Source organism: Podarcis bocagei, assembly GCF_964188305.1.
Source record: "Podarcis bocagei genome assembly, chromosome: 11".
Classification (NCBI taxonomy): domain Eukaryota; kingdom Metazoa; phylum Chordata; class Lepidosauria; order Squamata; family Lacertidae; genus Podarcis; species Podarcis bocagei.
The window spans coordinates 32,817,688-32,840,324 of NC_138136.1; the positions used below are offsets into that span (position 1 = coordinate 32,817,688).

The 22,637-nt window shown below is 40.5% G+C and overlaps 1 protein-coding gene across 1 annotated transcript in view; it reads left to right on the forward strand.

Annotated features, from left to right (window-relative positions):
- EDIL3 (EGF like repeats and discoidin domains 3) overlaps nucleotides 1-22,637 on the forward strand; it is a 230,735-nt gene that overhangs the window by 156,753 nt on the left and 51,345 nt on the right. Inside the window, exons 7-9 of the mRNA XM_081213423.1 lie at nucleotides 10,486-10,641; nucleotides 12,197-12,341; nucleotides 21,164-21,348. Coding sequence (XP_081069549.1) covers nucleotides 10,486-10,641; nucleotides 12,197-12,341; nucleotides 21,164-21,348 — 486 coding nt within the window. The remainder of the gene's footprint in view (nucleotides 1-10,485; nucleotides 10,642-12,196; nucleotides 12,342-21,163; nucleotides 21,349-22,637) is intronic.

Sequence of the window (22,637 nt, forward strand, 5' to 3'; positions counted from 1 at the left end):
ATTGTAGCCTCCTTTTAAGGAGACTTTGGAAGCCAAAAATAAGGTGAATTGAGAAATCAGGAGGTGGGAAAATGATAGAGAAGGAAGGGTAAGAAATCTTCCTCTACTTACTGATTTTTAATTGGAGATTGAAGCCTGGGCAGTTGCTTTAGATTATTTTTTAAAAAATACACAGCAAAAAATATCAGGGAGGAAAATTATACATAATTAACTTCATGTGTTCTTTGAGCCAGAACGTTGAATAATGTTGATCAGGGCATCTGTGCTGTGATATTTTTACCCAGTAGGTGTTGGAAGACAGAAGAAAAAAAAAAAACCTAATTACAATGCCAGACTTCCTCTTGAGACTCATCAAGTTTTCTTTTCCCCTCTGCTTTACTCCACATAGCATGTTCCCAAACAAAGTGCTTTCAATTTTTAATGAGATGTATTGTCTTACGTTCTTTACTGAGCAAAGGAATAATGCAGGCTTTTAAAAATGCCTTTAATTCACTTTTGATAAGGCCCATAAATTGTCAAAAGTATGTCTTATTTTGTTCTTCTTCTTATAGGATTCTTGTTGTTTTGCAGCTGAAATCTGAAAATTCTTAACTTTTCCTTTGACCGATTTTTTGTGGTAGCATGGGTGAGTGGGGAGCGTGCTCTTCAGCTTCCTCGGTGTTCAGGTTTTCTTATTAATCTTGAACCAACATAGAAATAAAACTGAAGGGTTCTTCCTGTCACACTTGTCTCGCCAGCGCTGAGTTAAAAGCTACAAGAATACAAAACTAAGAAATGTGATGAAAAATAGAGCCATCTATTTTTGAGGTGGCTGAGATGATAACAAATATTCAATTGTAGCTTGAGGGTAGAGAAATAGTTGCAGTCTACCAGTTGCTCCCACAGCTATATTTTGTGTCTTATTATTTGTTAAGGATTGAAAGCATGTTTACTATCTTTATAGTTTTGCTGTGAATGCTCCAAGAAGCTCTCAAAGCAACTTGCAAAAAATTATAGTCATAAAATCCCATTAAAAGAATGAAAATATGAAGCTGTTCATATGATGCCAGGGTTTTACAGGCAGCAGTTCTTCCCTCATCCTTAGTCTTTCTTGGTGTTGCCCTTTGGACCTCACTTACTAGGCAGAAGCAGCTCCCACTGAGATTCTCAGAGGGAGAGGAGAGGACTGAGCAGCTGGAACTTGAGGAAGGGATGACTTCAAAGTTGCTTTCTGGAACCGTGGACCAACAGTGACAGTAAGGCCCTTTGAAGCTGATTGGCCCTGAAAGTATGTCTTCAGATGAAGTTACTATGACAGCAACCTCCTTTGAACTTTGATTGGTGGGCGGTCCTGCCCAAGTTGCCCTTGCAGGTGGAGAAATTAAGCATCTGGTCCACCAGCCGAATGCAGTTCCTCACGCCTGACCTACACCAGGGTCCGCTATTAGCAGGTCCTTAAGAGATCCTGTATAAGAAACTAATACAGACCGTCCTAGTCTGTCCAGAAATGCTGAAGACAATATATATTTGGTGGCTTGTATATAAAAAGTTGATGTATAGTTATCCCACAACCCTGAAATATATAAACACAAAACCAAATAAGAAAATCAAAAAGTTTGAAAACAAGTAAAAAGCAAAAAGAAACTGGAAAGAATCAAATGTTCCTGTGTGTTACTTCTCTGAGCCTATCTCCTCACTGGAACAAAGCAACCCTTTTTAATAGCTTAATCTGAAATATTTGTACTGCTCACATTTTTTTTTCCTGGTTGTGTATATCTCTCTGCCCTACCCCACGTTTTTAGCCTGCAAATGGTGGGAAATGGCATAGAGGAACTTAATCATGTAAAATATATGCCAAGGAATAAAGTAATTAATATTATCCTTTTGCTAAACATAGTTAAGCTTATAATCAATACTTTGTAAATTAAATGCAATTTAAGTGACTGCAGAATTCTGTAAAACAGGAGGCTGATTGTGGGCTTTGTATGGAAGCTGACGTTTAAACATGCCAGTAGCTGAATAATTCATATCTTTCCATTAATAGCATTCACAGCAACTACCTTTGGGACTAAAATAATAACTTAAGAAGAAGAAGAAACAAACCAAGCAAGTTTTCAGTCTGTCTAATTCTGTAAACTCTCGGAGGCATAAAGTGATGTTTCCCAGCGAAAACCAAATGAGTTGAGCCCTTAGGAAAAAGGGAAGAAAAAGAAAAAGCAGAATTTTATGATATTTTCATTCTGAAGCAGAATAAAACATATAGGCACTGATCCAGTTCTAGCCACTAGTTTATTATTACTGCTAAACAGGCATTTCAATGTGATGTACAATAAACATAGCAAAAAAAAAACAGTTGAAAACACACATACAAACACACTGGATGAAGAAAACTAAAGCCATACAAAATAGGCACTCATGACACTGATCAGTTCATCCAGCTGGGATAGCCAGACAGAACAAAAATGTCTTCAATTCTTTCTGAAAATTGTAGATAGTAGGTGCCTTTTTTTGTCTTGAGAGTAGTGCTATTCCACAGAATATGGCAGCCCTGCTCCAAGATACTGCAGACTGAGCTTCTGAGATCTTTGGAACTTGCAGGACAAACTCAAACCACAGAGATCTACTGGGTATATCAGGGATAATATAGTCAGTCTCTGAAATAACCTGTTCCTGAACTGCAGAGGGCCTTATATCTTGACCTTGAACTTGGCCCAATAGCAGTCTGGCAGTCAGTGCAAATCCCACAAGCAGGGTGTTTATATGCTGGTGGTCATGTGACCCTACAAGCAACCTAGCTTCTGTGTTCTGCACCAGTTGCAGCCTCTGGCCAACTCCAAGGGTAGGCCTACATAGAGCGCATTGCAGTAATCCAACCTTGAGGATAGACAACTGTGATCAAATTATCCCAATCCACAAATTTCTGTAGCTGTCTCATCAAAGCTGGCAAACATGCTCACAACAGTACATCTGCATATCTCCACATTTACTGTGTACACAGCAGCCTATGATTGAAAAGAGCAGCATTTTTGAGATTCAGCAAAGGATAACACTGCTCTGCCTAGTACCAACAGAAGCACTGGTCCTGTTAGCTAGGGATCATGGTAGTTGTAGTCCCAAAACATCTGGAGGGCCGAGGTTGCCTATGCCTGCAGTAGAGCATCAGCCCTGGCGTCAGAATGTAGCATCCTCAGGCAGCTGCTCGGGGCCCCAACAGGGCTGGGGCCTGACCTGAAGCTCCCATGCCAGGAAGCCTGTATCTCCATGTTAATTTCTTACAATGCTCCGATGTAGAATCATTTCAGAGCATCATGGGAAATTTAAATGGAGTCTCCAAATTGATTGGTGCTAATCTATCTGCTGCTGCGCTTGGGTCCAGTTGGCATGTTTGATGCTTTCGTAACATTGTGGCTTCCTCTCCTTACCTTGCCAACATGAAGTTGGCACAGTAAAATTAGTATAATTTAGACAGGAATATAATACCTCTAACCATAGTGGGAAAGACCATATGGACCTATGTATGTGTGCCTGCTATGTCTAATGCCATCTTCAAAAGACGCTCAGCTATTCTTTCTTAACTATTGGTGAAGATTCTTCTCTGACATCTGTATGATGTATTCATTTACTCTGTTGTCTGTCTTCAGTATATCCTCCAACCAACTCATGGAGGGTGATGGAGAAGTTAAGCTAGTGCTCTCACCCTCACTCTCCCCACTTGAACACAGAAGATAAATGCCTAAAGTCTGCAGTTCCTGTGTTTATACATTTGTGGGGAGCATTAGTAAAAAGAAAATATATATATAAGTGAAACAAATAATGGACAAAGAGCCATAGCAAAGAGAGAATTTCATTCCTAAAATGGAAGAAAAGGTGAAATACACTTTTCTCCATTTGCACTGTCCATAACAGGTAAAAAATCAGACTGTGAATAATACCTGGAGAGAATGGATTCCATGTTTAGGATTCCATGTGAATGTTTAACTCCTATATTTTACATATTTGCTGGTTGTTGGAATAAATTATTCAGCAAGCTAACAAGTCTCCTGTGATTCCCAAATCCCAGGGCCAAAATTACAAGTCAGATCTTAATAGTCTGACTGGCAGCCAGCTCTACCTTACATGCTAAACTTGGCATCTGTGTATAAGAAGATAACCACTCTTTTTATTATTTTTTTGAAAAAAGGTTAAATATTACTGTTACAGTATTACTGTGCTTGAAATAACCAGGTTAAATTGGAAGATTTACCACATTTCAAATATTTGTAAATATTTGTTTCAGCCCTAGTATGTTAATCTTTCCATTTGTGAAAGTATATGAGAAAGTAAGGATTTAATTAATCGAATGTTGCTTTTGCAGAGGTCAGGGACCTTCTACTTAATCCATTTGACTCCTCAGATAGTGCTGTTAAAGCCTGGAAAGCAACAGATAAAGGGTGGTAGAACACAGTTTGTTACATAATAGCATTGTTTTCACATGTGGCACTAAATCTCATCCCATAGTGCTGTTGAAGTGGCACGGCTTCTTCGTCCAAATAATGAAGGTTGCAGAATATCCACCTTCCTTATAAACACTTTGCCTCTGTGTGCATGTGCCAAAGACCAAAATTTCACCAGCATAATATTCATTCTTGGGGGTTCTTTGTTCAAATCTGTTGTTCTAATCTTCGGGGAATTATTGTCCTACTACCCTGCCTAATAGACTTTTGCAATAGCAATGTTATACTGTCTCACTGCGAGTCATTCAGATTTCAACATGATTCACAAAAATAACAGCCCCCACCCAAAGCAAATATAAAGGGAAAGACCTGTATCTCTCTGGTGGAGAATCTGCTTTGCTTATAGAAGGTCCAGATTCTATACCTAACATCTCCAGTTAGGACTGGGGAAAGCCCTAGACAAAAACCCTAGAAGCTACTGCCTTTCAGTGTAGATAATGCTGAGTTAGATGGAACAAAGGTCTGACTCTGTATGTGTTCCTATAAGTATTTCTGTGTGTGTTGTCCAGATTTGTTGTTATTAATACAAGCTTCTTATGCCACACCGATGCTTGCTTGCTTGCTCCAGAGGTTCATTCACTTTGATGTACAGACTTCTAGTAGGGTTTAGAGGTGTAGCTTGAAGAACGGCCTCAGAAGACTTGGTGGGTACACAACAGTGCTATATGCAGCCACTGGGATTCTCAGTTGTTGGATTGCTATATTCATATTTCATCATCCTATTTCCCCCCTCTTTCAAACTCTGTGTGCATATCCCGAATACTTTCCCAGGCTCACATTAGTCACAAGAATTTCTTAAATGCACTTCATATACTATCTTACAGTGCAGTCGTCAGAAGTAAATCCCACTGACTGCATACTCCTAGACAAGTAGATATAGGATGGCAAACTTAATCAAGCTTGTTTCCCCCCTCCCTCCCCCCCCCCAAGTCACCTATTGAAGTGCTGGATTTTGTAATCCCTGAAATGCTTAAAATCAAGCTCCATTACTGCATAAATCCTATACACACTTGCCCACTGGAATTATTCACTGGAATAAGTGGCATTTAACCTCTGAGCAGATCTGTCTAAAGTTGCATTGTAAGCTTGCTTTCCTTGGGACTTCATGTCTTAAATTGGCTGGGCAGTGGTGGGGAAGGGAGAGAAACAACAAGTGTAGCTACAGATAATTGTACAGAAGATTTTACAGAAATAAGTTCAAAGGTAATAGGGAAGTGCAAATTGTTCCCTAGTGTAAGCCATATTCATTTCAACAGGATTGGACTGTTCTAGGTGAGTCTGAGGTATCCCCCATCCCATCCCATACACTTACCTGGAAGTAAGTCCATCTGAACTCATCAGATCTTACTTCTGAGTTGACATGTATAGAATTACACATTTACTTGTTTAAGGGTGGGTGTTTGTTTTGGCTAAAATTGAGAGAAATCAGGAGATGGGATGTGAGGATTAAATTAAATGCCTCCTCCTAATTTTCCATCCAATTCAGGCACTTATATTTCATTGCTTTTGGCAATAAATAAAGAGCTCTAATACAACAGTGCTTTGCTAGGAAATGTTGTTCAAAACCCATTGCTACAAGAGAGTTTCTGAAACAGTTGCATGGTTCTGTTAACTGTTACCATGCAAATTATATGTGGCAGGGATGTTAAAAACAGTTACGCTACAAGGATGAAAATAAGCTATATAAACAATAAGCAGCAAACAATAAACACAGTTGAAAATGTATTACTTCTTTAAAAATCAGTATTGAAAAAGGCATGACCAGAATTTTCTCCTTTCCATTCCTTCATAAAGTTGTAAATTTAGGTTAATTTATTCCCAGAAGTCAAAGGAGCTGGTAGGGAATTTAGGAATAATTATGCTTTGTTTGGATAACCAATCATCTAACGTACTATTTCTTATGGGTCATAAATCAAACAACCTTTGTGTTTTGGTGAATATGAAACATACACCATTTGCATTCTTTTCACTTGCAGAGAAAAAGAAGGCATTTCATTGAAATAGCTAAACACAAACTTTTAACCGTGTGTTATTTCTTTACCCTGTGAGACTATTTACATTTTTACTTGTTTGGTTGCTCCAAAATGTAGAAAAGATTTAATCATTGGAGGGAAATAAGAGGGAGTCCTGATTCCTAACCAACTTTGTTTTGCAGAATTATAAAAAAAACCTAGACAAAATTTCCAATTTTTATTGCATAGAACTTACGAAGAACCATTATTATTTTGGCAGTGAGGCAGTGAGACCCAAGCATATTTACACAGAGAAAAATGTGTATTTAAGTAGACAAGTAACCAATTGTGCTCTCCACATAGCTGGAAGACATGGCTTTGTTTCTTTTGTGACCAGTGCTTTTTTTTCTTTTAAAAAAATGCTTAGGAGTATTCTCATTTTCCTACTCATATTGAAATACTATCCCCCCAATGAGGCCAAACTTAGATTCACAAAATATTTAGGGGTATGCGTACCCCTGCGTACCCCCAGGAAAAAGCACTGTTTGTGAGTAACATGGAACCTTATACACATCAGAAGCTGGATTACTAATACCGTAGATTCCGGCGTATTAGGCGACTGGGCGTATTAGACGACTCCCCAAATTGGCAGCTGCAATTTGGGGGTTCGTCTTATAAGCCCAGTCGCCTAAAACGTTGGGCAGCTGTGCACCAGGAGAAAGCTGCCTGGCACGGAGCAGACCCCGCCACCCCTGCTGCTGCTTCCGGGGTTAAAAAGTCGTCTTCTACGCCGGAATCTACAGTAAATAGTGTATTTTCCTCAGTGAATAACATGAAAATAACTATATTTCCAAAGTTCAGATCTTACTATTGATCATTTTGCAGTTAAAGTAGCAACATCCACACACAAAAGGGAGATATCAACAGGGTTGGAGAAACCCAAAGATTTGCAAACATGCATACATTTATTTATTTATTGGCAGGACGGCCCAATGAGTATTGAGCATGCTCACAGGTCATAGAATGGAATACTTGTTTTATTTATTAAGTGAGGGATATACCACCTTTGAAGGGCACAGTTGTCCTCCCAATGGAATGTATTCTGATGATGATGATGCATTCAATTTGGTGCCATTAGGGCTGGGATATAAATTCAGGGCCCCAAACCATGAGGCCCCCAAAATTGCCAGAGACAGTGGCAGTAGATGAGGGCTTAGGTGGGCAGCTCATTGGCACTCTCAGACAATGAAGACTGTAGGTTTGGTTGGCACTTCTCTGAACAATTCATCAAACTGCCTGATCCAAATTGTAAATATTTAAATGGGGCGGGGGGAGAGAAAGGGGCCATTTCTAATGTTCCTTTCCTCTAATGGAGGAAGCAGAGCGTCCAGGGCAACAGCAGGAGGGTGGGAAGGGAGAAACTGCCAGCAGAGAGGGGAGAGCAGTCAGGGTGTCATGATTTAGGAATAATTATGCTTTGCCAGAAGGCATCTTGTTCAGCGCCCCTGAAGCTTGGCAGTGATCAGGGAGGAAGGCATGGCTGACTAAGGAGAACACTGAATGGGAGAACTCCACAATGCAGCGCCAAAGCAGGGTTTCCTAAGCACTTCAGTGGCTGCTTGATGAGCTTATGAAGTTGTAATCGACGCCAATCCAAATCCTTAGGCTCGTAGTCAAGGAATATCTCTCTATAACCTCAATTAATAAATTAGTAAAAAGTTAAATATCTCTTTAGATAAGAGAGGACCCAAATAATTACCGCCCAGTCAGTCTGACATCAATAGCAGGGAAGATTCTGGAGCAGATCATTAAGCAAACAGTCTGTGAGCACCTAGAAAGGAATGCTGTGATCACCAATAGTCAGCATGGATTTCTGAAAAATAAGTCATGTCAGACTAACCTGATCTCATTTTTTGACAGAATTACAAGCCTGGTAGATGAAGGGAACTCAGTGGATATAGCCTACCTTGATTTCAGTAAGGCATTTGACAAGGTGCCCCATGATATTCTTGTAAAGAAGCTGGTAAAATGCGGTCTTGACTCTGCTACCACTCAGTGGATTTGTAACTGGCTGACTGACCGAACCCAAAGGGTGCTCATCAATGGTTCCTCTTCATCCTGGAGAAGAGTGACTAGTGGGGTGCCACAGGGTTCTGTCTTGGGCCCGGTCTTATTTAACATCTTTATCAACGACTTGGATGATGGACTCAAGGGCATCCTGATCAAATTTGCAGATGACACCAAACTGGGAGGGGTGGCTAACACCCCAGAGGACAGGATCACACTTCAAAACGACCTTGACAGATTAGAGAACTGGGCAAAAACAAACAAAATGAATTTTAACAGGGAGAAATGTAAAGTATTGCACTTGGGCAAAAAAAATGAGAGGCACAAATACAAGATGGGTGACACCTGGCTTGAGAGCAGTACATGTGAAAAGGATCTAGGAGTCTTGGTTGACCACAAACTTGACATGAGCCAACAGTGTGACGCGGCAGCTAAAAAAGCCAATGCAATTCTGGGCTGCATCAATAGGAGTATAGCATCTAGATCAAGGGAAGTAATAGTGCCACTGTATTCTGCTCTGGTCAGACCACACCTGGAGTACTGTGTCCAGTTCTGGGCACCACAATTCAAGAAGGACACTGACAAACTGGAACGTGTCCAGAGGAGGGCAACCAAAATGGTCAAAGGCCTGGAAACGATGCCTTATGAGGAACGGCTAAGGGAGCTGGGCATGTTTAGCCTGGAGAAGAGGAGGTTAAGGGGTGATATGATAGCCATGTTCAAATATATAAAAGGATGTCACATAGAGGAGGGAGAAAGGTTGTTTTCTGCTGCTCCAGAGAAGCGGACACGGAGCAATGGATCCAAACTACAAGAAAGAAGATTCCACCTAAACATTAGGAAGAACTTCCTGACAGTAAGAGCTGTTCGACAGTGGAATTTGCTGCCAAGGAGTGTGGTGGAGTCTCCTACTTTGGAGGTCTTTAAGCAGAGGCTTGACAACCATATGTCAGGAGTGCTCTGATGGTGTTTCCTGCTTGGCAGGGGGTTGGACTCAATGGCCCTTGTGGTCTCTTCCAACTCTATGATTCTTAAATACAGAAATTCCTCATTGGAAAGTATTGTGGAAAGTATTGTTTTGCTTCCTATCATGCTGTGTATTTTTGTGTTTTTATATTGTAAACCATCATGTGATCCTTGGGTCAAGGGCGGTACAGAAGTTTAATAAATAAGAATAAGAATACAAGCTGGAGCTACATTTTTGAGGCTCATAGTTCTTGATTATTATTTTTTGCACTATACTGTACATCATAAACTTCTTTCCCGCCTCAGGCCCTTTTCAACCCGTAGATCTTTATTCCGCCCCCCACCCCCCACCCCGCACTGTTTCATTGAACCCAGGGAGTCAGTATTGACCACTTGGGGGATCCTTGGCGTTTGTACAGAGAATTTGTACAGAGAGCTGTGTTTCTTTAGCCGTCCTTCATCTCGTAGGGGACATAATGCATTTGTGCATACTATGCTTGTTTGTTTGGGGGGGGGGGGTTCTTGAAATGAGATTAAACAGCAAATTCCAGGAGTGATACCAGTGAACACAACATGAACCTGATTGCCAGACTGGAAATCAACTTGTAAAAGTGATTTTATTCTATATTATTCCCTATACCTGCATTTATTTACTTGCAACTGAAAAATATTGTAAGAAAGATTATTTTTTAGTACAGGTGGCCCCGCAGATGTTGCTGAACTAGTCTTCCCGTCATCTCTGGCCCTTGGCCACGCTGGCTAGGGCTGACGGGAGTTGAATTCCAGCAACATCTGCAGTGCCACAGTTTCCCCATCCCCGCTTTAGTATCTAATCTCCTCTGAAATGAATACAGTGTTCTCTCTTTTAGGGCTAATCTCTAGCCCAAATGAAGCCTCAGACAGATGGAAGTTCAGTATATTAGAGAAATGCAGCCAAAGCAGACATTTTACCAAAATCTAAATGAAGCATCATAATACCAATCATCCCACCATTGGTGGTCACTGATAACACATTATTATAATTTCAGATAAACCTGCAGAGGAAGATGAGAATCACTGGTGTTATAACTCAAGGTGCCAAGAGAATCGGAAGCCCAGAATATATAAAATCATACAAAATTGCATATAGTAATGATGGGAAATTATGGGCAACGTACAAAGTGAAAGGCACAACTGAAGATATGGTAAGTCATTGTCATCAGTATAAAAGCATTTTAAATAGCAATTTAGTGAAGGGATTTTACTGCCTTATAGCAGAAAGTGGGTTTATTGAGACTTTTTTCCATGATAGATTTTATTCTGGGAAATACTGGAATAAGTCGACATTTGAGTAAGACTTTCCTCTACTTTGATTGTTTTATAAATATAGCACTGCAAGGCTATAATAATTCTGTTTCTTATATTTAAATGGTTTTCATTTTAATTAGCTGACCAGTAATTACTTGTCTGCTCTCCATTTAGTTTTGTTATGTTGGCAATTGGTTAACCCGTGAAAGGACAATATTATTTCAGCAGCACAACATACCATACTACTAAAACTATTGCAGGCACAGTTAAAAAAAATTAAGAACCCTAAATGCAAAGTAGCCCATTCCACGTAACTCTTAAGAAGAGATGTATAGAAGGGCAGACACACAAATTATGTCTCAACACAATTTCTCTTCTCGTAAAAACATTTGGTGGAGTGATTTGGATTGGGGCTATCACAAGGGGGGAGAAGAGAAGGAGCAAGTCCTTCATCCCTGCAGCAAGGATACCTAATCCAGATTCCACTGCAGAGCACTATTAGCGCTCCAAATATTGCCGATATGTTTTCTCCTCTATATTTTAATAGCAGTTGTGGGGATGGAGGAGCAATTTGGATCAGGGCCGTAGTGCAGGAGAAAAGGGTTGTACTCCCCTTGCACCATGGCCCACATCCAAATTTCTCCCCCACGTTTTAAAATTTAAAAAGTTTATTGGGATATCCATTCTCAAATGTCTCATGTCATGTGTAGTTTGAACCACAGAGGTATGTTTACCTCTGTGCCTGTAAAGGTTTCAGATCCTTAATATACTAAAATGATTCCCAGCCCTGCTTAAGGACCTTATCCAAACTAAACTACTACTGCTCAAAGAGCTATTATTTCCCTGCCACACATTATCCCTACTCCAGTTCCACTATTTACCAATGGATGTGTGCACACAACTATTTACTGAGTGGAACTTACCAAGGTGGATACAGTGGTACCTCGGGTTACAGACGCTTCAGGTTACAGACTCCGCTAACCCAGAAATAGTACCTCGGGTTAAGAACTTTGCGTCAGGATGAGAACAGAAATTGTGCTCTGGTGGTGCGGCGGCAGCGGGAGGCCCCATTAGCTAAAGTGGTATCTCAGGTTTAGAACAGTTTCAGGTTAAGAACGGACCTCTAGAATGAATTTAGTTTTTTAACCCGAGGTACTACTGTATCTAAATATGCATGAAACTCCATCCATAATGTCCCACTAATTAGAAATCCAGGGAAACAAAGGAATGGTACAATTCTCACCACTACTTGGCAGGATATTCCCCGCTTCCTTAATGGTAGGTTGCCTGTATTCACCCATCTTCAGCTGCATTTTGTTGTACTCCTGCCACATCCATCAAATGAGGACAGCAGACCTTCTGCTGACACTAAATAATTGTATGTAATCATGAACTTTATTGGCCCATATTGCCATTCAAATGCCTTTTACAATCTGTTGTGTTTTGTCATAGGTGTTCCGTGGGAACGTGGATAATAATACGCCTTATGCAAATTCTTTCACACCACCAATAAAATCTCAGTACATACGATTATATCCTCAGGTTTGTAGAAGGCATTGCACTTTGCGAATGGAACTTCTTGGCTGTGAATTATCAGGTATGTTCCTGCAATACTTATAATAACAACAAAGGTCACTTTAAGCAATACCTGAAAACATTATGAATTTATCTACAACTATGTACATACTTCAAATGTCAAATATGTTTGTTTATTTACTAGAATTAGCTGGTGTTTGAGATGTTTGCATACACCTGAAATGGTAGCCTCCCCTTATCTACATCCCCTCCCCTCTTCTTTCTCTTTCCAAACCCCATAAATTTATATTTGATTACCATTTTGAAAGACACACACGTGGTTTTGAATTGTTTGCGTTTTACTACTTTTAATAACTGGGTAGCATAGAGAGGTTTATCAGGTGCATCTTCTGATACTGCAGCACTTTGAAAACCGCACCTGCCATGTCGGCATTTGCAGTCACAGAATTCTCTGTTGGGTCACGAGTCAGTAACTTCTACTTTATGCAGCTTATTGAGACTGTAGGCTATAAGAAACTTGAGGCTTGCAAGAGTTTTCTAACTGCATTTCCAGAACTTTCCAGGTGAAATTAGGTCTGCTGCTGAGCCTGGTTGCATTTGATGAGATTTGATTTGATTTTGTTTTGTTGCTTTCGAACAGAATCCTTCATTGTGCCTTGTAGCAGAAGTAAATGAACTAGTGGAGCCAATATCAACCCTTTCAAAGTTTTTTGTGTGGAAGGGTCACAGCACAAAAATGTAAAGCCTGACCCAGCTCCTTTTTGCACAAAAGCTTCATTCCCTTGCAGATTCAATGAAACACATAAAATTCTCCGTTTTTTTTTGTCAAAGTACCAGCATTATTTTCATATGGCAACTGCTACAGTAAATTTGTTTGGAGATTATTTTTATATGACTGCCTTCTTACTGTATAAACAGCCAGCCAGGGCACTAGTAATATATCAAAGCAGCCCGTGTTACATAATTCCTGGTCCTCGAGTGACAACAAAGCCAAGTTCCAAAATGAAAAGTTAATGCATTAATCTCACTGTGGCCCTCTTCCAATACAGATAGATTCGAAAGTAAATAGAAAATTGTGTCCAGGTGCTTTGGTGTATTACATTTTCTTCTTGTGGCGTCTCCCATCCATAGGAGCACAATTTAGAATAAGTCCTTGCCAGAATGACTAGGAATTGCTTTGCTCAAAGAACTGTGAAAGCTTCTAAGTGAATCCATTTCAGGGGCCTCATCTTGTTTCAAGGTCATTATTCCTCTGAACTGTCATGGTGCTCAGGCCCTCTAGAACAATTGCTGGAACATAAGTACAATTATGCTTAAGGATAAATGAATGTTCTTTAGCTTCTGGTGATCTAACTTTGTTTGGGATGAAATGCAATAGAGTGTCTCAGTTCATAATAGGGCCTCTTTATTTACTTACTAAAGTTATTTCCTGTCTAAATTTATATCCTGCAAAGGTGCTCAACACAGCTAAGGAAAATAAGATCAATGGGAATTTTAAAAAACTTTTACATCCTATTGATTTCCATGGAACAAATTCTACATGGCAGTTCACTTGTAGTTTCGATTGTAAATATATATAGCAAGGAGCTATGGCCATTTCTGGCTTCCTAGTATATACATTTCCCCTTATCACTATATAACTCTTTGAAAGCACAATTTAAGACATACTTTTACAGACATGCATGTAAGAGTTTTAAGGTGTACACCCACAAGCATAATATATCAAGTATTCCTCAAGAGTTCTTTACTTTGACAGAAACCTTCTCCATGCAATTAGCTTACATTTAAATTGATTTGGTTACTTATATTTGATTTATTTCTTTAATTATATTTTAAATTCATGGGCTGTTTTCTGCTACATTGTCTTCAAACAATTTACAGTAAAAAAATAAGTAAAATCATAAATCATGAAACTTCATAAATATTTAAGAAATATTATTCTGAAAACTATAGCAGTTCAGCACTGACATTTCCAAATCAACTACCAAGATAAGCTACTCAAAGAATTGGTGACGCCTTGCAGAACAAGTATGAACAAGCTGTCTGATCAATTTCAGGGGCTCAGGTCTAGTGGACCCTTCTTGGAAGGAATACCACAGCAGACTTGGTATCATAAAAATGCTGTAAATATTTCTTGTAAAGGACTTGCATCAAACCCATCTGAATGTACAGGAAAATTAAAAATCAGTCTGGAAACCATCTGGAAGCATATTTAAATAGAAACACAATAGGTTTCCATGCTGAAGCCATTTTCAGAAGCACTTCTCTAAAAATTGTAATAATTTGTCAGCTAGAAGTAGGGCCAAGCCCAGTAGTTCTGCCCTTGCCATCACAAAGGCTTCCCTATTGCAGGCATTCAAGCTGTATGTGCAGTCACCAAGGGTCAGGCAAGCCAGAGGGATTGTTGTCAGAGGCAAGGTTAGTTGGTGTGGTCCCACGAATATGATAGTATAATCTGTGAGTGGTACATCTGAAGGGTGCTTGGTAAAGGTAAAGGGACCCCTAACCATTAGGTCCAGTCATGACTGACTCTGGGGTTGCGGCACTCATCTTGCTTTATTGGCCGACGGAGCCGGCATACAGCTTCCAGGTCATGTGGCCAGCATGACTAAGCCGCTTCTGGTGAACCAGAGCAGTGCACGGAAATGCCGTTTACCTTCCTGCTGGAGCGGTACCTATTTATCTACTTGCACTTTGACGTGCTTTCGAACTGCTCGGTTGGCAGGAGCAGGGACCGAGCAACAGGAGCTCACCCCGTCGCAGGGATTCGAACCGCTGGCCTTCTGATTGGCAAGTCCTAGGCTCTGTGGTTTAACCCACAATGCTTGAGTCAGACTAAATAGGTCAAGCTAAGGTGGGTTGTGGGGGCAATGACACAGTCAACATTCAGTGTGTCATATCTTCCCCTTGGAGTGAACGTCTTGAAATGTGGACTCACCAATGTGTTGTAGGGGTTAGAGTAATGGACCTGGGAGACCAGGAATCAAATTCCCTCTTGGTGGTTATTATTATTATTATTATTATTATTATTATTATTATTATTATTATTATTATTATTTCTATTTCTATGCTGCTTTTTATTCAAATAAATCCCAAAGCTGTTTACAAACAAAAGATAAAAATAACAGAATGGAACATCACAAATACAGCATAAATTGTATAGAGTACTTAACAAATCATCAGTAAAATAATCCCAAATAAAACAATTACCATCTATGTAACACTATTAACAACAATAGCAACAAAGCTAAACATCAGTTACACCAAAAACCATATTACAGGATTCACATTGGCCATGCAGATTATGAAGCTTCATGGGTGATCTTGGGTCTAAACCAGGGGTAGTCAACTTTTTTATACCTACCACCCACTAGTGCATCTTTCTTAATGGTAAAATTTCCTTACCGCCCAGCAGTGCTCAATGGAAGGAGGATTCAGCTTGTGCCGTAGAACCCTCTACCCCCCACCTAGAATCCTGAAATGCCCAATAGTGAGCAGTATGGCCAGGTTGACAACCCCTGGTCTAAACTGTTTCACATGGTTGTTGTCAGTGATTTTTTTCTTTTAAAAAAATGTTTAGGGGTACTCTCAATTTCCTACTCGTACTGAAATACTGCCCCTCAATGAGGCCAAACTTAGATTCACAAAATGTTCAGGGGTATGCATACCCCTGTGTTCCCCCAGAAAAAAGCACTGGTTGTTGTGAATGTATGTCAGGTGTGCATGCAGGAGCCAGGCCCTGTGACCAATAGGACTTTGCAGGACTGGGGCCTTCCTAAGTTTGTTCTGAAGATTCAAGGCGCGGCCTCACAGGTAAGGCCGATTGGTAACTCACAGCACCTGGTGGCAAGAGCTAGGAAGGGATATAAGGTCAGCATTTCCCTTTGGCTCTTTGCCACAGCAACACGCTCCCTGCCTTGCTGCATTTGGCTTCTTGCTTCCTGATCCTTGAACCTCGGCTTCTTGACTCCCTGCTTCTTGATCCTCAGACCCTTGACTTCTTGACTCCCAGCTCTCTGACCCTCGGACTCTTGGCTTCCTGACTCCTGGCTTCTGGACTTCCGTTCCTGCTCCCACTCTGCCATCTTGCCCCTGGCCCTCACGTTCCCTGCCGGGACTTCGGTCACCCGTGAACCGGACCGTGACAATATAACATTAAAAGAGTTGGGGGGCTGTATGCCACCTTGAGCTCACTAGAAGGAAGATGGGATATAAATGTAACATTAAATGAAGAGACATACAAAAAACAACCACCAGAGAGCAGAATTACTGAGAAGAACCAGGCAAGCACTTACCGTAAATCAAGGCTTCTGTCAGAGTATTGCAGTCCCCTCATCCCTGTCCGTAGGCCATGCAGTCTGGAGCTCATTGAAGCTGGAGGCCAGCAACATCATAGCTGGCATCAGGTTCAGTAAAATGCCATTTGTATGTCAGAATAAGATACCATTTACTGGTGTGGGACAGTTGAAGCAATTAAATGATATTTCCTTATATCCCATGCCATTGCAATATAAACCCCCAAGTATGGAGCTGCAGTCAAAATATAGTCCTTACACTTTGTACATCCCTGAATGAATAAATATCCACACACTTTGATTTCAGAAGTAGGATAGCTGGCTTCAAGCCGTTCTTGTCATTAATGGACCACCATCTTTTGAAAAATAGCATAAACCTTTATGTTTAAAGTTATTTATTGTTGGGCTCTTGAATTGATTGTATAAAGGAATGATAAGTTGCTGGCTGGGGGATCTTTACAGTGGTTTACCTGGACTTAGGCAAGGGACGGCTTTAAAAAAAGAAAGTTCAATTAAGTTTCCTTTACCATTTCAGCTTGGCTTCATAGTCACTTAAATTGTAGGTGGTGTAGGAGTTTCAGCATTTTAAATTCACATATTACTGTCTGTGTATATTACTGCTACCATTTTAGTCTCAGTCTGTCTCAGAATGTCTCAGCTTTTTTTTTTTTTTTGATCTGGAGAAATGCTAAAAATGAAATGCAGTTCCCAAGGAGAAATGCCCTTGAAAATCAATAGCAGTCCTTAGAAAACCTACAAATAACAGACTTCAGAAATACAAAAAGATGTTGCTTCACCACTCACATCCTGTGGGGAAAGCAAGTATAGGGTGGGGGAAGAGAGATGCCATAAAACGGGGGCATATTAGGCTATAGACACAATAGTGGCTTAAAACACAGGTAGGCCTTTTTCCCCTGCTGTGTTGTAGGTTGTGTTTGCATGCTGTTATCGACACCACAGAGGGGGTGGGGTGTCTTCATCTGATGCACATTACCTGCTTTGTTTCCACGCCCCAGCACCACACATTCATGAAGCGTCACCAATGGCTGTCTCAAATGTACACACCTCAGCTCAACTTAAAGTGAATGTGGCTTTGAAGATTGAAGCTAGTTTGAGGGGAGAGCAATCAAACAGTAGAATGTCTCAATAAACTACAAGATAGCTCAGCATTGTGGGTAACATCGTATGCGCACAGTTTCAAAAGCCAGAGGTGGGAGGGCACTAAAGCCAGAGTAAGTGGTGATGTGTACAGAGCCATCCAAGCAAGTGACTCATTTGCATGTTCAGACCCAGAAACCTCCCCCCTAAATAAATTCACACTTGACTCAAATTTTTGGTTTGATTTTTGGCAAAAATTAAGCCACAACTTTAATGATTACAGAAAGTGACTGGTTGCATAGGCTCTGGTTCGACTAGCTCCCTGTCATGCAGGTAGGGCTGACCCAGTGTTCCAGCCTAGGTCAACCAAGGCTGAACACCTGGATAAGTGGAAAGCCGGGAATGGGTTAACTCCACAACCCAAATGTCCCCCTGGACTCAGGCATGGGCATAACCGCCTCACAGGGGTTGACCAAACCAACGAGTCCCTGGATTCCTTTAACGGAATACCCTATACATAGGGATAGTGAGAGGGTTCTCCCATCCCTATCACCTGAACCAGAGCCTATCTGCAACCTTACAAGTTGTGGCAATTTGCTACATGGCAGGTGAAACCCAAATGGCAACAGCCAATCAACCAAGTGGGAAAAATTCCTGCTGTGCCCCTGTCCCAATGACAGATGACACACAACGGCATAGCAAGGTCAAGAGCGACAAGCACTAAAAGTAGGGAGAGGTGGACGGGTGTTCCAAATGCACACACTGAAAGAGGAAGCTCTAGGTCACGTGCATGGCCATAAATAGGTCCCTCAAACTGTTTGAACTGCGTCCCATTGGCCAGATTGTACCCAGCTTTGAGGGATCTACCAATCGGGTGTTGTGGCTTACAAGCTGTACCCACCCACAACACAGGGTGTTGGTTGTCTAGGTCTCACCACAATACGTGCCCTCTTTAAGTGAGGATCCAATTTCCCAGCAATAAATCAAATCAGAATTTTGACAAGTCAGTCAGAGTTTTGACAAGCCCAAGGATCATTGATAAGGAACCAAAGAACTGAGTGTGGCTTAACATTCAAACAGAGATTGCAAGAAATGGTGGCTGATAATCCACAGGAATAGGCCTTATACTTACTTAGATCAACAAGTAATTGATGGTCTACCTGTCAACCTTCAGATGATGCTGGAGTACAACTCCCATAATCCTTGACGATTCCCCATGTTGGCTGGAACTGAGACCAGCTAGAGTCCAACCTTGTAGGACTGCAGATTTCCCATCCCTGGCTTATCAAAGTTGTCTACCCAGTTTAAAAATCTTTCAATTAACCAATAATTTAAAGAGAATGGATAGGGATTGGAAAGTATCAGCTTAACCATTCTGACCTATTACTGACTGCTGCCAGCTTCCTTGACTGGCATGCCCATTTCCCGTGCAAAGTTCTATCAACTAATCTGATGCATGAAAATAATTTTGATTCAGTTCTGCTTGCTTCAAATCTCCAGAGCATAAACTACAACAGAGTAATGTTTATAGTTAGTCCTGTTAATCAGTATGCGTTTCAGCTCTTGGATCTTCAGGTGATGGGCAGAATATAAATATTTGAAATAAGTAACAGTTGCAGTTAATTTTATTATCACCATAGCAAAAACTATAATACAATACATAAACACATAATCTGTTGTTGTTGTTGTTGCTGTTGTTGTTTAGTCGTGTCCGACTCTTCATGACCCCATGGACCAGAACACACCAGGCACTCCTGTATTCCACTGCCTCCCACAGTTTGGTCAAACTCATGCTGGTAGCTTCGAGAACACTGTCCAACCATCTTGTCCTCTGTCGTCCCCTTCTCCTTGTGCCCTCAATCTTTCCTAACATCAGGGTCTTTTCCAGGGAGTCTTCTCTTCTCATGAGGTGGCCAAAATATTGGAGCCTCATCTTCACAATCTGTCCTTCTAGTGAGCACTCAGGGCTGATTTCTTTAAGAATGGATAGGTTTGTTCTTCTTGCAGTCCATGGGACTCTCAAGAGTCTCCTCCAGCACCATAATTCAAAAGCATCAATTCTTTGGTGATCAGCCTTCTTTATGGTCCAGCTCTCACTTCCATACATCACTACTGGGAAAACCATGGCTTTTACTATACGGACCTTTGTTGGCAAGGTGATGTCCCTGCTTTTTAAGATGCTGAGACATAATCTAGTATGTATTAAAAACAGCTTCCTGTTTAGAATTACATACGTATATTTGTTTGTTCATATTTTATCATTTTCATTTGTCAGTTGTCAGATATCACAAGTTACTTAGGTTACATAAAAGACATATAAAACAGAGCATACAAGAATGAAAACAATTTCACCATAAAATCCCACCACTTCTGGCCCCAACTAATTATGGCTGTGCAGTAAGAACCAGGACTGATGTTTGGCTGATGCATAATGCAAGACTCTGAATTTCAAGTTTTTTTTTAAAAAAGCCATCAAGAGATAAAAACTGGAGCAACAAATCCTTGGGTTCCATTAGAGTGTTTTATAAAGGCATCAAAAGAAGTCACTTCTATAGTGATGATTACACTGTGCTATCATTCCGCTAGAGGTCTCCAACTAGTGGTCAGGTCAAGGTCAGATCAAGATGCAAAAACCTTCAAAGAACATCTGCTTGCAGAGGGAGACATGATAGTGAGTTGGCAAGACTGCTTTAACAGATGACTCCCTCTGACTTTCTTTCTTTTGGTATAATATCTATAATCTGCACAATCCTGCTGTAAAATACCATTTCTAACTAAATATACCTGAACAAAAGTTTAGATGCTTTGAAGAAAATAGAGACATGGGATTTATGAAAGAATGCAGAGTGGTATAAGTACAGTACACTGGAAAATAACTTTTCCTTAATGGGTAGGTAGCATGACAAAAGAGTATCATGGTGACAGATGAATACCCATAGTAGATAAATATAACTTGCTTTATTTTCCAGATTTTGACATTAGAATGGGGAGGCTGTAAATCAGTTAAATCATTTGCTGATGGATACTAATACTGTTCATCAACTAACAAATTAATGGAAAATTTAATATAGCACTGCAGTATGAACTATGACTACTGGCTGACAATACAGAATTGCCTTGGCTAAGTGGTTTAGACAAGCTGTTTGCTATTTATACAATCTGAAATTAATTCTTCATATCCAGTCATTTCCAGGGATGCCTTGGAATGCCACCAAATTCTGCCTAAAGCAAAAAGCTAAACATACAACCACTTTACCATTTTATAATGTGTATTTAAAAAAAATAAAAAGTTTTCAAATGCGCTTTCAAATGCTCTTAAGTAGTATTTACCCATGCATTGTTGAACTACAGTTTTAAATGATTGTTAAGGTTTCCAAATTGCTGACAGTAAGATTTGTACACTTTGAATAAATATGTATAAGAGAAGCAACATCTGGATTTATAGACTGCCTAAATAGATATCCTCAAATAACTTATTTAAATTCTGTAGGTTGCTCTGAACCTCTGGGGATGAAATCAGGACATATACAGGATTATCAGATTACTGCTTCCAGTGTCTTCAGAACACTCAATATGGATATGTTTACATGGGAACCCAGAAAAGCTCGTCTGGACAAACAAGGCAAAGTGAATGCCTGGACATCGGGGCATAGTGACCAGTCGCAGTGGCTGCAGGTAAATAATTTGTAGTAATTATTGGGATCCATTTTTCTAAATAATATTTTTATAGAAGGACAAATGCTATAATGTATGAATGGGTTGGCTGTACTGAGTGAATAAGACTGCAAAGGCATATCTGAGTGTGTGGCATAGCTGTCAACTTACAGATTTGAAAGTAAGGGACCAGCAGCCTTGAAAATAAGGGACCAGCAGCCAAAATAAGGGACCTGCAGCCTCACCTGGATTGGTCAAACTCATGCTGGTAGCTTCGAGAACACTGTCCAACCAACTTTGTAACCAGAGGTTGAACTGAATAGAATCTGAATCACATGCACCACAAGGCCTATGCAGCCTCAACTTAGAATGGCTCCCCGGCCTGGCTTTGCACTGCAAAGTTTGCAGCAGCACATGCAACAAAATGGCGTCCAGCATTCAAAAAACCCCTTAGCTTGCATTAACTAACCACACACAAGGCAGGCAAGCTCCACCCCCCAGTCATTCTTAGACTTCTTATTGGGTGAGCAATACAGCCACAGCCAAACAACACAGTTGGAGCCTCCCTCCTCCCTGGCCGGCAGGGAGGGAGGGAGAGGAGCTGCTTCCTTTGAAATTTAAGGGACATCATTTAAGGGACATTTAAGGGACATCCATCAATAAGGGACAGCAGCAGGACATGGTGCTGGAATAAGGGACTGTCCCTTCAAATAAGGGACACTTGACAGCTATGGTGTGTGGTCCTTTAACTCATCATATTTTTGATTTGATTGATTGTGGTTCAATAGATGCAAATGGGCAAGTGGAAATATAACAGACAGGACACCTAGAAAACCATGTTATGATGTGTCTGTTGACTCTCCCCACAGAGTGATAGGATCAATCCAGAAATTGCTGAAATACAGTTTAATGGATGGAATATCAAGAAGCATGAGCCCCAAAATCTACAGGGAGTAATTGAATTCTTATCAAAATCACAGAATCCCTTTAGATACAAGACCATGTGAACTTCTGTCATAAAGACATGACCAGTGCTTTTACGCATTTGAACATTAAACTCCAAGTTTCAAATTTGTCTCAGAGGGTTTAAATGACATAAATTGCTGATACGGATTCTACACAATAATTCTTTGAACATCCACATATACGCAACCCAAGCTGAGGTACTAGTGGGAACAAATCTTTTTAAATCCAGGTACTTATGCCTAACTTCATTATAGTTCATGCTGTTAGAAGAATCTTTCAAGTGAACTGAATCTTTGAACAGACAATCTTAAATCCCAGCTGGAAAGGTTTTATATGTGATTGGT